The sequence below is a fragment of the Halictus rubicundus genome, chromosome 5 (assembly GCF_050948215.1).
Source record: "Halictus rubicundus isolate RS-2024b chromosome 5, iyHalRubi1_principal, whole genome shotgun sequence".
NCBI classification, from domain to species: Eukaryota; Metazoa; Arthropoda; class Insecta; order Hymenoptera; family Halictidae; genus Halictus; species Halictus rubicundus.
In genome coordinates, this window is record NC_135153.1 from 10,930,756 (window position 1) to 10,944,965 (window position 14,210).

Sequence of the window (14,210 nt, forward strand, 5' to 3'; positions counted from 1 at the left end):
GGAACGGCGAAGCGTGTCTTCAACATGTTCGCTACCAACGTCACGCACATGTGACTACTACGATTTTTATTGATTTCGTGCAGGTCGTTATTTAAAATTGTAATGCGCAATGCAATGTTGGTTCTATATGAAGGCTGATATAAACGTTGGTAGCGAACGTGTTCAAGCAGTGAAGATAGCGTAAACGTGTTTTTCGAATTAAACTTCAAGGACTGTTTTCATTCTTTCGAGAAGGACGATCGCGAACGTACCAACATACATAGGTGTAGAATATTTTCTTGAGCAGTACGTCAATGTATTCTAGGGGCGACGAGAGCGACGAGGTCATCGTGACCCATGCGTCGCAAAACAAGAACGATGTCTTGCGAGTCGTCGTCACCGATGGATGCACCGATATCGCGCTCGCTCTCATCTATAGAATTTTCTTCGACGAGATATTCGGACCCGACCAGTTGATCTCTCTGAGCGTATACGAGTTCCAATCCAGAGCGGTGTTTCTGGAGAGCGTCGCTATCGAGCTCACTCTCTGCAGCCCTAATCTCCTGCACGGTAAAATTAACGGCGCCCCTCTCACTTTCTAAAAAAAAAATCGTCAACATCGATCACATCGTTCTGCAGACGTTGTATATGGTTACGACGCATCGGTCGCGTTCAAGGACGCGGATGTAGTCTTCTGCATCGGTCCAGCGAGAGAGTACGAGTTTCAAGAGAAAGAGTATAACGACCCGTTCTTCAAGGAATTCGTTCGAGTCTTCAAGTCCTACGTAACATTTCATCGCCATGCCAGGCGTTTTCGATGATCCGTCGCCCTTGATACAGTTTGCAATTTTCTGACAATCGTTGCTACAGGGCGAGTTCATCGAGAACTACGCAAAGAAGAATGTAAGGATCATAGCGCTCGGGAACACCGCCGCCACCATAATTTCCCGCCTCGCGACAACCACCCCCAGGGAAAACATAACCTCGCTGTCGTTGTTTAATTGGCGGATAGCTGCCGCACACGTACGATACAGTCGAATTAAAGGGTATTGCCGGATAAGGAGGTCGAAAGTCTTCCAAAACCAAATTAAATTTGCAATAGGCCATTCGACAATTTGCTATGAATTTGCTACTAAAATTTCTCTACAAATTCCGACCCATCTGTTTCCGCATTAGGCTCGGTATTTGAGTGCAAAGTTTGCAGCCGAAATTTCATGCCAAATCAAGACCAAATCGAAGTCAAACCTTGGTTTCGTTATAGAGGGCAGATCGGTCGCACTAAGAGCGAACCTAACCTTGTTCTAAGAGTAAACCTTGCTTGTACGAGGGAAAACGGAATTAAATTATTGAAAATATATGAAACTTAAAATTATATAATTTAGAGGTTTGAATAAAATTCTATTTTTCCTCCTAAATCAAGGTTTACTCCGATTTTTCCCGATATGTACTTGTAGAGCAAGGACATGTAGAACAAGTTTGGCCTTAATTTGGCATGGAATTTTGCCTGCAAACTTTGCACTCAAATTCTGATCCATCTGTTTCTGTATTTGGCTAAGAATTTGTCGACACGTTTTGGTGCCAAATTCATACAAAATAAGGACCAAATTCTGCTCTAAGCAGGGTTTGGTACTAAATGGACAAGCCTTTTGCTCGCAAAGTGTGATAGAAACATTGCGCAAAATTTTCTCGAAGCAGCATTTGGCTAACAGAGTACTTTCTGCCAATTTTCAACCTTATATGTCAACATGGGGGATAGTAATGGGGTGACAAAGAAAATCAGGTTTTTCCGTAATTTCTCTTTGGTTTAGGGGCACTTTTGACCTTCTTATCCGGCTATATCCTTTTACGACGATATACCCGTTTCAGATCGCAGTTCGGGCGAATTGTCACCCAACGCACATCAAGAACATCATAGTGTGGGGCACAAACAACAAGTTCTGCTTCACAGATTGCAGGTACATGTACCTGACGAACGGTCAGCCCGTCACGGACGAGTTGAAGATCTGGCTGAGAAGCGAGCTTTCGCCGGTAAACACCTTCTTCGTCGTTTCCGAAAGAGTTGAGCGCCGAAAACGATTCGCTTTGAACCGGTCGTTCTCCGACAGATCATGCAAAGCATTCTACGCAGACCTAGCTACGTAACGTCCATGGCGTACGCGCTGGCCGACCACTGCAAAATTCTATGGAACGGCACCCCGGAAAATGAGTGGACCTGCATGGGGGTGATGTCCGATCATTCTTACGGCATCCCGGCCGGGATGTTCTTCTCTTATCCCGTCTTCTGCAGAGACAGGCGGTACGAGATCGTGCAGGTTCGTTCCACCTAATGAGCCGTCTCGATCCCCGTGACATCTAATGTTGTCGAAGCGTTTCGAAATTCGATACAGGGCCTAGTCGACGACGAATACGTCGCGACATATCTTGTGGACGTCAGCAGGCTAATGATAAAGGACATCCAAGCCGCTCTGGACGTGTTAGCGATCTGAACAATCTGGACACCGTTTGAACCTATCCACCGAAAAGTACCTTCGTCTTTTTTACACTCTTGTATTTCTCAACAGTTGTAGTTTCAACTCTGAGAGCCACGCATCTTTTGCGCGCTTTATTACGATTTTAAAAGATACAGGTTTATTTACAAATGTCCTGGAGAATGCAGTTTCAAGTTAGAGAGAGAGAGAGAGAGAGAGAGAGACTTTGGGGCCGTGTCGCGAGTCAGTGGAGCCATTTATTTGTGCATCGTTAACGTGGCACTGTTGTCCAGCGAAAGAGCGCTCGTCGACGAACGGTCGGTCATCCTCTGCGAGTGTACAGGCTGTCCCAAAGACTGTACAGTGATTTCTCTATATATGTCGTCAAGGCCTGGATGATAAACGTCGCGGAATTATCCCCACTACCGCGGGTACCGAGGGGCCACATAGCTCGAGAGGCCAAGGACATCGAGGAGTGTAAACATAGCGTAGCTAGGGTATGTCTCCTGGACGATACGTGACGCTAGCAAGACCCGTGTTGTTGACATATATCGAGAACTCACTGTACTTCGTTTCCACCTTACTTCTTGGTGACTTTACACAACACGCAACGCTTACTTTGCTCTTAGGACACTCTGTACATACATAGCTGTACGACCGGCATGAATCTACGAAACGAATAGTAAGAAGCAGAAACGGCATTAAAATTTTCTTCTAATAATTTCAACGAGTCGAATATAGCGTATCGATATTCTTAAATTCTTCTAACGTTTCCTGTATCTCAGCTATTCACTTTTGTCATGAATGCATCAGATCCGCAGTCTGTTCGTTCCTAGACTGCAGATCTGCAGTGCGAAGATGGTACATAATCTGTATAAGGACCGCAGTCTATTGCCAAATGGAATTTTCGAAAAAATTTGTTTGCGGCGTTATCCAGTAAACTAATCCTTCTGAGAAACTTCGAATCGTACATTCTGTTTGGAAGGGCATTCGATCGATTAAGCGAGTCACTGTGTTTTACAGAAATGGCCCACCGCACGCCGCGCATGTTAAGCAGAGTGCCGTATAATTAGTTGTAGAGCGACGTCCGAGTGGTTCCTTGCTCGCAGGTTGCTCGCGAAGAGGCTGTTTTCGCGAGATCGTTTTCAGAGATCCAGGTACATGATCTGAGTGGCGGAGACGGCTCCGCAGGCCGCCAGGGTGCTCGCCACGCAGACCACAGCGGTGGTTGTTCCCGATTTGCTGACGATCGTGCCGAGACAGCAAGAGAGCAGGAACTGCGCCAGGAATACCATCGACGAGACGATGGCAACGTCGGTGCCGAGGCCGCGCACTCCCTCGCTTTGCACGGCTTCTCCGTCGGCTGTCACCTCGAACTGCAAAGTCGAGCAAATTCGATTAGCGTCGCGTATACGCCTGCATATACAGTCTCGGACATCGTGGAACGTGCACCGAGAAAACGGGATGCGTCGTTGCATCATATTCCCGAGATCCTAATAGCATTATACTCTGTTGGAAATACTTGTCGTGCTTCGCACGCTGCCTTCGCAGACTTTTCTTGGATCGCTACTTATTCGCACCGTTGGCAATATATTTTTTGACCGAGTACGTTCATTATCTATGTAAGATTGCATTTGTCGAGAGAGAATGAAACAGTTTGTTCCTAGGCTTCTCGCAAACGCGTCTTCATAGTGTTAATCGTGTTCGCTTTTCAGTATAAATTCTCATTGAAATACCGCGTCGCATTATCCTCAAGCTGTTAGAACCAATTAATAATTGTAGAAGAACGAAACGATTCTCGGGCCGGTTCGGTGGGTCCAGTGTCGGGGATACGGTTTCACAGCAATTAGCGATGGGAACGCAGAAGTTGAAGTTTAAAGGACACCGGTGTGTCTGTAATAGACACCACTTAATTATACTGGCGTCGGTTAATTTTCTGGAGTGGATCGTCTCGAAGCAGTTTGATATTACGCGTCTCCGTCTCATCTTACTATATTTTGCTGAATCCTCCGAGAGAACTTCTTAGTCTTATTGTTCCTCCGGGAACAATGACAAACGACGCGATGCCCAGAGATATTAAAATAGTTCTGGAGCTATACCGTTGGAACGGCGAGGGAGAGGATTCTCGTTACTCACCGTCGACGAAGCGTGGTAATGCGCAACCAACAAGTACGGCATGGTGAATAGAGTGGAGTACATCACTCCGGCTGTCCAGGAGAACACGATCACTCCCACGGGGTGCTTGGTCAGCGCCATCATCATCATCCCTGTGCTGTAGAACAGCAGCCCGCAAACATAGACCCTTCTAGCCCTGTTCCCCAGAGAACATACTCAGATTATTGTTTCGTCGAGGTTGACGGACTGCGGATTTTCGTGCTTATAACATACTGCTTATAGACAAATTACAAAGAACAGTAAATCGCAGTTTCACAGAATTGCCGCCCGCATCCGGGAACTGTTCGTAGATTAGACTTTAGTTTCGAATATTCGTCGAGTATCTCCGCAGAGATGGTTATTTGCGCAAACATCCGCAGATCGTTCGTCGAAGAGAAAATGTTACTTGTAGCGTTCTATCAGCCTCTCGATGATCAACGAGTAACAGGAGCAGGACAAGGAGTACATGGACATCCCCCAGCAGCCGAATCTCACTCCGCTTTCGTAAAGCTCTCGCTCCTTGCTGCCGTCCGGCGCCTACAAAACAGAATTTCACTTAATATTTTTGTCAAAGTGTAGTTGACATATATAAATAATAATGGTTACAATCTCCCATCGTTTTGCGCAGTTGTTCGTTTGCTCAACGTCGTGGTTGACATACCCGGCATGTATAAATAAAAGAAAACTGAGTAAAAGACTAAAATTTTTGCCATCCACATAATTCCTATCTCGCGAGCGTTTATAAATATTTTTTTGGGGGAACAAATAGGCTATTTACTTGTGGATTGCCGCCATAGACAGCTTCCCCGACGAAATCCGTGAAGTACAGGGAATAGCAGACGTGCGCCATCCAGCAGAACAAGTTCGTCAAGCACACCATGCGAAGACTGTGCGGCATGTAGACAATGGACATCAAATACTGTCTCAGCGTGGCCTTGGGGTTCGCCGCGGGATCCTCCGTGTCTGGTGCACCATAAGTGACCTCGTTCGGTATCGCGTCCGGCACCATAGGTACCTGTCCTGCCCTTTTCTCTGGCTCCTGCACCGGCAGCGGCTTCAGCATGAATTCCTGTTTGTCGTTGATTCGTCGATTACTCGATGGCACGGCTGTATGACTACTAGATGATCTATCAAGGATCGTTTCTCGCTTACATCTTTCTTCGCGGTGTCCTGCTCGGCGTCCAATGTCCCGTACGACACAGACTCGTCCGTCGTGATCTTGTCGTGCTCCTTCTGCTCGTCCTGTCTTTCTTCGCCGGTCACCTGAAGGGCATACTATTCTAGACTACATTTTCAATACGAATGTTATTCAATTCTTTCAACACTTTGAGTGCCACGTCTCCCAGAAGTGGGAGACGGAAAAGTTTGCTTCGCTATTAATATTTGTAGCAAGTGGTCAGGATTTACAAAATGCAAGAATATGGAAACAGTACTTTTACAACAAAAGTGCTAAGCAACGAACATCTTGCTTTACAACGTACATCTCCAATCTCTAATTCTGATTTCGCTAAATTACTTTGATTTGAGATTGCTGGTTGGGCGTTTCAAAGCGTTAAATTGACCAATATACGTAGCCATCGAAGAATACACAGGTATACAATAAACACAATGATCCTCCTTCTTGAATAACAAAAAAGTTCTAATCACTGCAATGGTAAAATAAACCGTGGAAACGTTCTTCGAGCAACGAACCACTTGGTCCCGAAGCTGCAGGTACTCTTCCCTCTCCAGCAGCTCCAGAGGGATCTCCTTGAAGCTGGTGATGGTGCAGAACACGCATACGATGAAGATGATGGTGATCAGCGTGAAGGTCGCGTGCAGATGACCGCCGAGCATCACGCCGATCGCCGTGGCGTCCCAGTTGATGCCGCCCAATCCGTAGCCCATGAACCCGCCCAGGCCCGCCATTATGGTGAACGTGCTCAGGCCTTTCGCGTGGTCCTCTGCGACAAGCGATTCTCAATTTTCCCTTTGATTTCGATCCCGCGGACCGTCGCGTCCACCGTTCTGCGACGGTTCTTATTGCGAAAACTTCTGACAAATGTTATTATTTACTTGCCAGGTGTAGTGACGTCGAGCAGATAAGCTCTGGCAGGGCTCTGGCAAGCGTCGGCGTCGAAGTCCAGGAGCACCGTGCCCAGAATCGTGAAGAAGATCCCCCACGAGTGCGAGGGTGGCTTCGGTGCGTCCTCCTTCCCCTGTTTCGCCGTGGTCCGGTGCCCGAGGGGCACGGTATAGTTCGAGTGGACCGCAGGGATGTCGCCGAAGGCGTATCCCATACCCTCGCCATTGGGAACCAGAATCAATCCTGAGGAAAGAGGAAAGACGAACAAACGGTTGCGACGCGTTCGATTTCAAGTTCACACTCGGCCGTCCAGGAAGAAGCGTTGTTACCTATTAGCACTCCGATCGCGAGGAGGAAGATGAACGGCCTCCGTCGGCCGTATTTCGATCTGCATCGGTCGCTCAAGCTACCCAGTATCGGGGTGACGAAGAAGCCGATCAGAGGGCTCAGCGCCCACACCAATGTCATGTGCTGATGGTCCACGCCGATCTTCAACAGGGTCGGTGAAACGAACGCGGTTTCCGCCGCGTACGAGAACTCGATGCCCATCACGGCCGCGGACACGCGAACCAACTCTCCTCGCGACTTTTTCCTGGAGAACAGAGCCTTCTTTCGATCACCGTTTCTATTAGATTGTTGCCGGGCGGAGTGTCCGGTTTCAGCATGCAAGTGTTACGAAGCAAACGTTATTGCCTGCAGATTTATTATTTTATAGCGCTGTGCACGCGAGCCGCCATCGACGGTGGTGAACCTGAAAATTGAGAATTTCCGGTGCGGAAGTCCAGGTACCTGTAGACGTGAGCGTAGTCGTCCAAGGTCCTCTCGAGCTTCGGCGGGCCCCGCAGATGGTTGAGGACCCCCTCGACGCCCTGATCGAGGGGCACGCTGTTCTTCCACTCTTTCCAGACCTCCCACTTCTCCTTGATCTTGTCCCGGACATCGTGTACCCTTCCGGCGAACCCCTCGTACTCGTGCAGTTTGTCCACCATGGCTGGCGAGGTTCACGATGATTCGTCTCGAACGTCGATCAGGGATCCCTGGATCTCATCGCTCGATCGGCTTGGCCCCTGTCTGCCGCCTCATCCCGAACTGTTCTGTTGTCGCGGTTCTCTTTGTAGTGCTTTCGTTTCACACACGGGACAGAGAGCGAAAGAGAGTTTAATCGAAGGACATGATCGAGATCGTTCGCAAGCTCATCCCGGTCGAGAATCCGAGGGATCGAGAGATCGCGAGGGGGTGTATATGGTAAACGGGTGGTTGCGTGGCCGGTGTGTGCTTCGCCGACGAGACACGAGACCCGACTGACGGTCCCGCAAGCTCGCCGCCAAGACGAAAGCTCGAGCGACGTCGACTTTCACCGAGGGCCAGCAGGGGCTCGGTCGGCTTCTCCTCGCTCGCCCCCTCGTTCCCGGAGGATGTAAAATGAGCTTTTCGTGTACCGAGGGAAACCTACTTACCCCGGCGGGGACAGCCAGGATGCTCGTTAGAGTTGATTAAAGTCGCTTCTCTGTCGGTCGGAAAAGCTCGATGGAATCTGTTGCCCGACCGTCATCCGATCCTACTCGGACTTTACGTCTTGACGAGCACGCTCGCAGAACGTCGCACTCTCGGTTTGAACGGGAGCTTCCTGGGACAATTCCCGGAGCGATCGAACTGGACAGAGGATGCTCCAGCGACCGAACGCATCAGATGACCCGGGCTTGGACCGCTCGAACCGCGACTCGATCGAGCTTCCAGTTTCGCAATTACATTGTCCTCTTGTTTGTTAGCTCCTTGGACGACATATTAGGGGGGCCTCATAAGTAATCAATTATTTTGAAATCTAAAACAAACTTTGTAGTAAAATCTAAATTTATTATATGATCTGCATCATTATCAAGGACAGTTTGCCATCTTTGTTGCAAATTTTCAATCCCCCTCTTATAGAAATCCAGGGTTCGTGAAGCAAAATATGACTCAAGGTGCCTTCTTACATCTTCTACAGAAGTGCATGAGGGAACAATATCCGGTGAGCACGGGGGGTGCGGTAAAACTTCCCATTGCAATTCTTTGATTTTTTCCTGAGTGAGTTTCGCTGTATGGGAAATTCTTTGCAAATAATTGATTACTTATGGGTACCCCTAATATTATTTGTTAACGCTTTGCTGGCGGAAGAGTTCGAACTAAGATCGTTCACACCGAGCGAGCTGTATTAAACTACATTCGCAAAATTGAAAGCGGTAATCCTTTTGGACGACAGACCGAGCATCCTCGTTCTCGTATGCTTCTCTGCTAAAGATTTAAGACAAATTTAGGCCTACATAGACGGAGCGCTTTGTGTCCTGATTGGGGGGAGGGAGTGTCCGAATGAATGCTAGTAGCCGTGAAAAAGAGTAGTACGATCAATGCGCGATGAAGTTGTCGACGCGTATTGCTGTCGTAAGCTCTGACAAGGGAGAAGCTCGGGCCAAGGCCACATACGCAACAAGACCTAGTTTGTAGGACTTCCCTCGACGGAGGCAGTTAATATAATACGATGGCTCGATACGCTCGCGACATGCAGCGACGGTGTAGCTAATAAGCGAATAGAGAGAGCTTGAAAAATGATCGCTTTCGCAAGCGCGTTATCTCGTCGTCGAGGACGATCGGGTGAACTCGTTTAGGCAGTGAAACGCCGTGCCGCTCGCAAATTTTCTGTCGTTGAGGTTCCGCGCACGGCGCGACTCTTAACTATACGATCGTACGTTAATCGTACCCTAATCTCTGAAAGTTTCGTCGCTTCGCAAAAGTTCGTAGTTCGTAGGGTCGCTTCACAGATCAAACGTTTTACGCGACCGCTGCTTTTTCGAATAATCGACGACGGCGAACGAGAAATCGTTGGTTTCGTGGACCATTCTCGCTCGTATTATTCCATTGTCCTCCTCAGATGGAGCGTAAGCCTGATTACACAACGACCGATCGCATTGATAAGAATAAAGACGGCATTTGCACGTGTCTTTAATAGATGCTGCATGCGAAATCATTAGCGGAGCTCCGCCGTTGCGTTGGCTGTGCAAAGGCTGGCCCCAAGGCTGGGGTCTAACTAAATAGGACAGCTCGCTAATCAACCCTGGACTACCAAGCTTTCGTAAAAACGACGAATATTTCGGTCTTGCTCGGATAGCGGAAATCGGTTCGCCAATTGATTTCGCCGTGTATCCGCGAGATCGGCGATCGCAGGTGCGCGAACCGAAACGTTCCGTAAACGGTTTGCCGTGCTTCACGGGGTTCCATTGTCTCAGAGGCGGATTGTCAACAACAATGAAGCGAACGAGCTTCTTTTCCGCGTCCGCGCGAAGTCGCCGCTGTTTGTTCTGCCGTTTCAGGACGCGAGCGTGTTTACGCGTGTTCGCGTCCACCGACGGCGTCTCTCCGCAAACGGAGCGTCCTCGAAGAACCTCTTTTTCCATCGTCAACTCGCGTCGCACCGCGCCGATGTAATTTCCGGCCGGGAAATTGCACTTTGCCGATTCGCCCGTGTTCCTTTCGAAGCGGATTTTCAATTCGATTTAACGCGCGCCCGGGGGAGGAGGTTCCGCGCGGATCCGCGCAGACCGCAGCCGTCTGCCTGCCTTGTCCTCGTCGTTTTCATTATCCGGCTCGATATTAACGAGTCCGTGATAATTGAACGCAAGGCGAGGCTACGCCTTCGAAATCCTACGCGAACGCGGCCGATTGTTCCCGTAAAACCGGGATGAAAAATCAAAGGGGTCCTCAAATCAATGTTCTTCCGCAAGGTCCTCAGGAATTTCATATATCTTGCGAGGACATCTTCGTAGTAGTCGCTTTGCGGATTTTTGCTGATCCTCGCCAATTTTATCCTTTTGGTCCTTTGAAATCTTCTCCTCTAGGTCCCATTTGCATACAGGGTGTCCATCTATAAATGTCAGAGCAAATATTTCGTAAATATTTCGTAACAAATAGTGGATCCTAAAAATACGTGAACTTACGTGAAAAATAATGGTACAACGATAAACCAGGTCTTATTTTAAAGCTTGGAGTCTCTACTTTCGCACTCAATCGTTCGTTTCGCTTATCTTTGACATCTCTAAGTTGAAACGTCTGTAAAAAAGGATGAAAAATTTATTTCACCAACGCATCCAATAGTTTCATGAACCAAGAACGTAGAACAAGTTTGTAACTTATACTATTGCGAAGTTGACAGTACATACACCTTTCATTCGTAGCCGAATAAGTAGGCAAAAAAATCGTACACTAAATTTTAGGGGCTTTTTGTAAAGGAGAAGTTTCAATCTTCGATTCTACGGTGGGTTCGGCCTTGAGGAAAATTTTCTAATGTTCTTACAGACTGTTCTTAACGACGCGCGTTCGTTCTCTGAAACATCGTTTCGGAGAATAAATATATCGAGGAAACGGCGAATTACCTCGCGATACATCGGACGAATGGCGTCACTTTGGACCGATCAAATGGAGATTGAAACCCTGAATAAAGCGTAACGCGTTTCCCGTATTCCGACTCATCGCGCCACCGTTACCATGTATCGTCTTTCCGTCGCGGAAATTGAAACGAACGGACACGTGTGCGGATCGAGCGCGAAAAATCGCCGCAATAGGGATCACCGTTGATCCAGCCGATCGTTCTCTGCAGTCCCTCCCATTAGGGAAATTCCTTCCAACGTCCAATAAAAAACAAGTCTACGGGGCAGAGTCTGTCGGTATTCTAATTTCTCCGTTGCTGCACGATAAACCCCTGTGTCTTGGAAAACGCTGCATGCAATAAACAGCGCGACAGCAACGAACACTGTGTTATCCTGTACAGGGATAACGCGCTTAACCGTGTCGTCGAAATTTACCGATAACAAAAGTTGTTTGACGTATAACCGATCCGTACAATGTAATAATTAGTCTTTTTACATTTCACTTTTCCGCGAAGGCGACCTTGAATTTGTGTTTCGTAATGTGTAATATTAATAATTTTCGTTTAAAACTGTATTGTATCACAGCTGTTTTGTGCTTAGGTAATCAGTAGGTGGCACAGTTAAATGACTCATCGGGCATTATCGTTACCAGAAGATTTCCAAGAATACTTTGCCTTGAAGAATCGTCTCGGACTGGAAGCAATTGTATTATGCTTTTACACCTAATCATCGTTCGCTCGGGAGATTTCTTGACCCCGGTAAATCGCCTCAGATTGGACGCAATATTTCCGATCCTGCCCACCAGGAGATTTCATTAGAGTGTATTATTTAATAAATTGGAGTGCAAGCAAGCTCGTCGGTCCCCGCGGAAACGAACCGAACCGAACCGAACCGATGCTGTTTAATCGAATAATCGGATTGGACGCACGGTCCTCCCGGGCTGAAGAATTCCTTCCTCGTCATTGCCGGGAGCAGCACCGTGTTCCGACGGTATTTCCTCAAATAAGATCTAAATACATTGAACGCGCATCGATCGTTGGTCGCGCGCGACCGTGAGACCCGCAACAAAGAAAAAAGCCGACGACGAAATCGTTTCTAGGAAAACATCTACGGGAAAGTCGAACCTTATCGGCGATGTTTGCGCGAACAGGGTGGTCGTTCGCAAACAGCGATATTTGATCATCTGTAAATACAAACGTGACGTCCGAAGGCATCGTGCTATTGCGGCTAACACGTGGGCACGTGGTTCCATAACAAAAAAATGCGATCGAAAGCGCTAAGAAATTTTTGGCTAGCTTACGTTTAAAATATAGGGTAAGGGACCCAATTACTTTGCCTATATTAATTATTTTTAAAGCATAACGTATATTGAAAAAAAAAGATGTATAACATTTAACTGATTGTAATGAAAAAAATGTAATATTTCTTTCTTAATTGGTGATTGGGACCCTTACCCTAAAGCGTGGATGTTTTTTTTGAGAAAAACGTACGCTTGCCGCACGACCACGATGCCTCAAGAACACAATCGCTCGGCGAACGAGCAGCGGATCAATTAGTTCTGTTGATCGATCAACGATCATGCGAGCTTCTTAGCGTTCAACGAAGTCCAAGGCCATCGTGGAAGATATGTACGGGTAATTAAAGCCCGCAGGTTCAAAGTCGAGTTCAACTGAAATCGAAATAACGATCCGATACTCGCGGCTCTTGGATTCGCGGGGACGTTGAGAAGCGTCCCTCGAACGGGGTCCTGTACCTATTTTATATTCGACGCGACTGCAGAACGACCGGTCGTTTACTCGGGGAAACATAATTTCTTTCGTCGCGGCGACGAAACTCGCTTGTAAAATCGTTTCAGACGCGAATCGAGTTCCGATTGTTAGACGGGAACAAGGTTAGCGGGGAAATTCCGCGCCGGAACAGGACAGAAATCGTCCGATGAACTTCGATGGCCTCTGCTTTTCTCTTCTCCCTGCGGCCAGAATAAGGAAAGTAATTCGGTGGAACATCCGCCATCCGAATTAATACGGAGACACGATCGTGAAAACGCAAGGAACCCGATGATCGATTTCCAGCGGTTCGCGAAACGATCGATCTATTCGTTAGCCTGATCAACCGAAAGTTCTCAGTCAAATATTTCACCTTACATAGATACAGGATCGTTCGACGTAACAAGCTGCTTCAACACTTTCGCTATCGGCGTTTGTTTTGGCAGCAGCCCTCATTCTTAAAATATTTTATCAAATGCAATGCAGGCAAGGCACCCTCCTGCGATTGTACGAACGAAATATTGTCAAAGTTGTACACTCTCCGCAACCCATAACATGCGCTACAATTTCAACTGACGACATGCGCAAGTAAATTGATACAAAAGACAAAACAGAATAGAAATTCGATCGGGCGTGTTTCGCGTTCGCGTACGGAATCAGAGAAAGTGTACAACGGAGAAACGGATTGTTTCTGCGCTAAACGAATTGTAATTTCGCTTACGTGGCCACGGCGATACGAAGATTATCGGTGGAGGGACGTATGACGTCGTTGAGAGCGGTTTTCGTGGACACCGAGCGCTAATTAAATTAAGGAAGTATGATGTCTTCGCGGAACCGTAACTCGCCACTTGACCCGGCCAATAATTGGCGGAATTGCCGGAACTGCATCGCGTAACGACAACAACCGTTTGATTGACAGAAAAGGGAAAGAAGCGGGACTGACGCGACGCAACGGTCCGCTCGAGTCGGCCGGAGAATGACGAAACATGCGACGCGCATAAAGTTTTGCATGTCTACTTGTCGACAAAGGGTTGCTGCGTTAACCCTCGCTTTTCCAACGAAACATTTCAATCCCGGGCCAGATGTATTACCCGAAAATTAGATACGAGTATTCGGTTTGTCGGTGAACCGAAGAAGTGGGGGATGAATTTTGTCGGGCGATTTACGTTTCTGTGTGACGCACGACGTCGCGACGTCGGGAGCGCGTGGCTGACGAACAAGTGTGCCGAGGACCGGCGATTTTCGCAGCTGTATTTACAGCACACGCGTAACGTATGAACTACAACACAAATACAAAAGAGGAGCGCTGGCAACGCGCCCCCGAGTCCCGAGTCCCGAGCACGAGCGGTCTCTCGACGTTTCTTCGGGGTCGGACAACGAC

The 14,210-nt window shown here is 47.9% G+C and overlaps 2 protein-coding genes across 2 annotated transcripts; one reads left to right on the plus strand and one right to left on the minus strand.

Annotated features, from left to right (window-relative positions):
- Nucleotides 1-109: 109 nt before the first annotated feature.
- LOC143354688 (malate dehydrogenase, cytoplasmic) lies at nt 110-2,516 on the plus strand. Its single transcript, XM_076788951.1, has 7 exons — nt 110-180; nt 287-549; nt 619-764; nt 850-1,002; nt 1,846-2,007; nt 2,085-2,291; nt 2,367-2,516. Exons 1-7 carry the CDS (start codon nt 110-112, stop codon nt 2,463-2,465), a joined length of 1,101 nt encoding a protein of 366 aa, XP_076645066.1. The 3' UTR covers nt 2,466-2,516.
- On the minus strand, nt 2,511-7,979 carry Lovit (loss of visual transmission). The gene is made up of 9 exons (XM_076788336.1): nt 7,456-7,979; nt 6,996-7,258; nt 6,661-6,909; nt 6,294-6,544; nt 5,754-5,864; nt 5,380-5,670; nt 5,008-5,138; nt 4,584-4,758; nt 2,511-3,823 (listed from the first exon to the last, which is right to left on the minus strand). The coding sequence occupies exons 1-9, from the start codon at nt 7,653-7,655 to the stop codon at nt 3,593-3,595; spliced, it is 1,902 nt and encodes a 633-aa protein (XP_076644451.1). The 5' UTR covers nt 7,656-7,979; the 3' UTR covers nt 2,511-3,592.
- Between the last annotated feature and the right edge of the window lie 6,231 nt (nt 7,980-14,210).

Excerpts from the sequence above, each read along its gene's own strand:
- LOC143354688 (XM_076788951.1), top strand. The coding sequence starts at position 110 with ATGCAATGTTGGTTCTATATGAAGGCTGATATAAACGTTGGTAGCGAA. Across the intron at positions 550-618 it reads CAGCCCTAATCTCCTGCACG|ACGTTGTATATGGTTACGAC; the intron begins GTAAAATTAACG and ends ATCGTTCTGCAG. Across the intron at positions 1,003-1,845 it reads GGCGGATAGCTGCCGCACAC|ATCGCAGTTCGGGCGAATTG; the intron begins GTACGATACAGT and ends TACCCGTTTCAG.
- Lovit (XM_076788336.1), bottom strand. The coding sequence starts at position 7,655 with ATGGTGGACAAACTGCACGAGTACGAGGGGTTCGCCGGAAGGGTACAC. Across the intron at positions 7,259-7,455 it reads GACTACGCTCACGTCTACAG|GAAAAAGTCGCGAGGAGAGT; the intron begins GTACCTGGACTT and ends TCTGTTCTCCAG. Across the intron at positions 3,824-4,583 it reads ATTACCACGCTTCGTCGACG|TTCGAGGTGACAGCCGACGG; the intron begins GTGAGTAACGAG and ends TCGACTTTGCAG.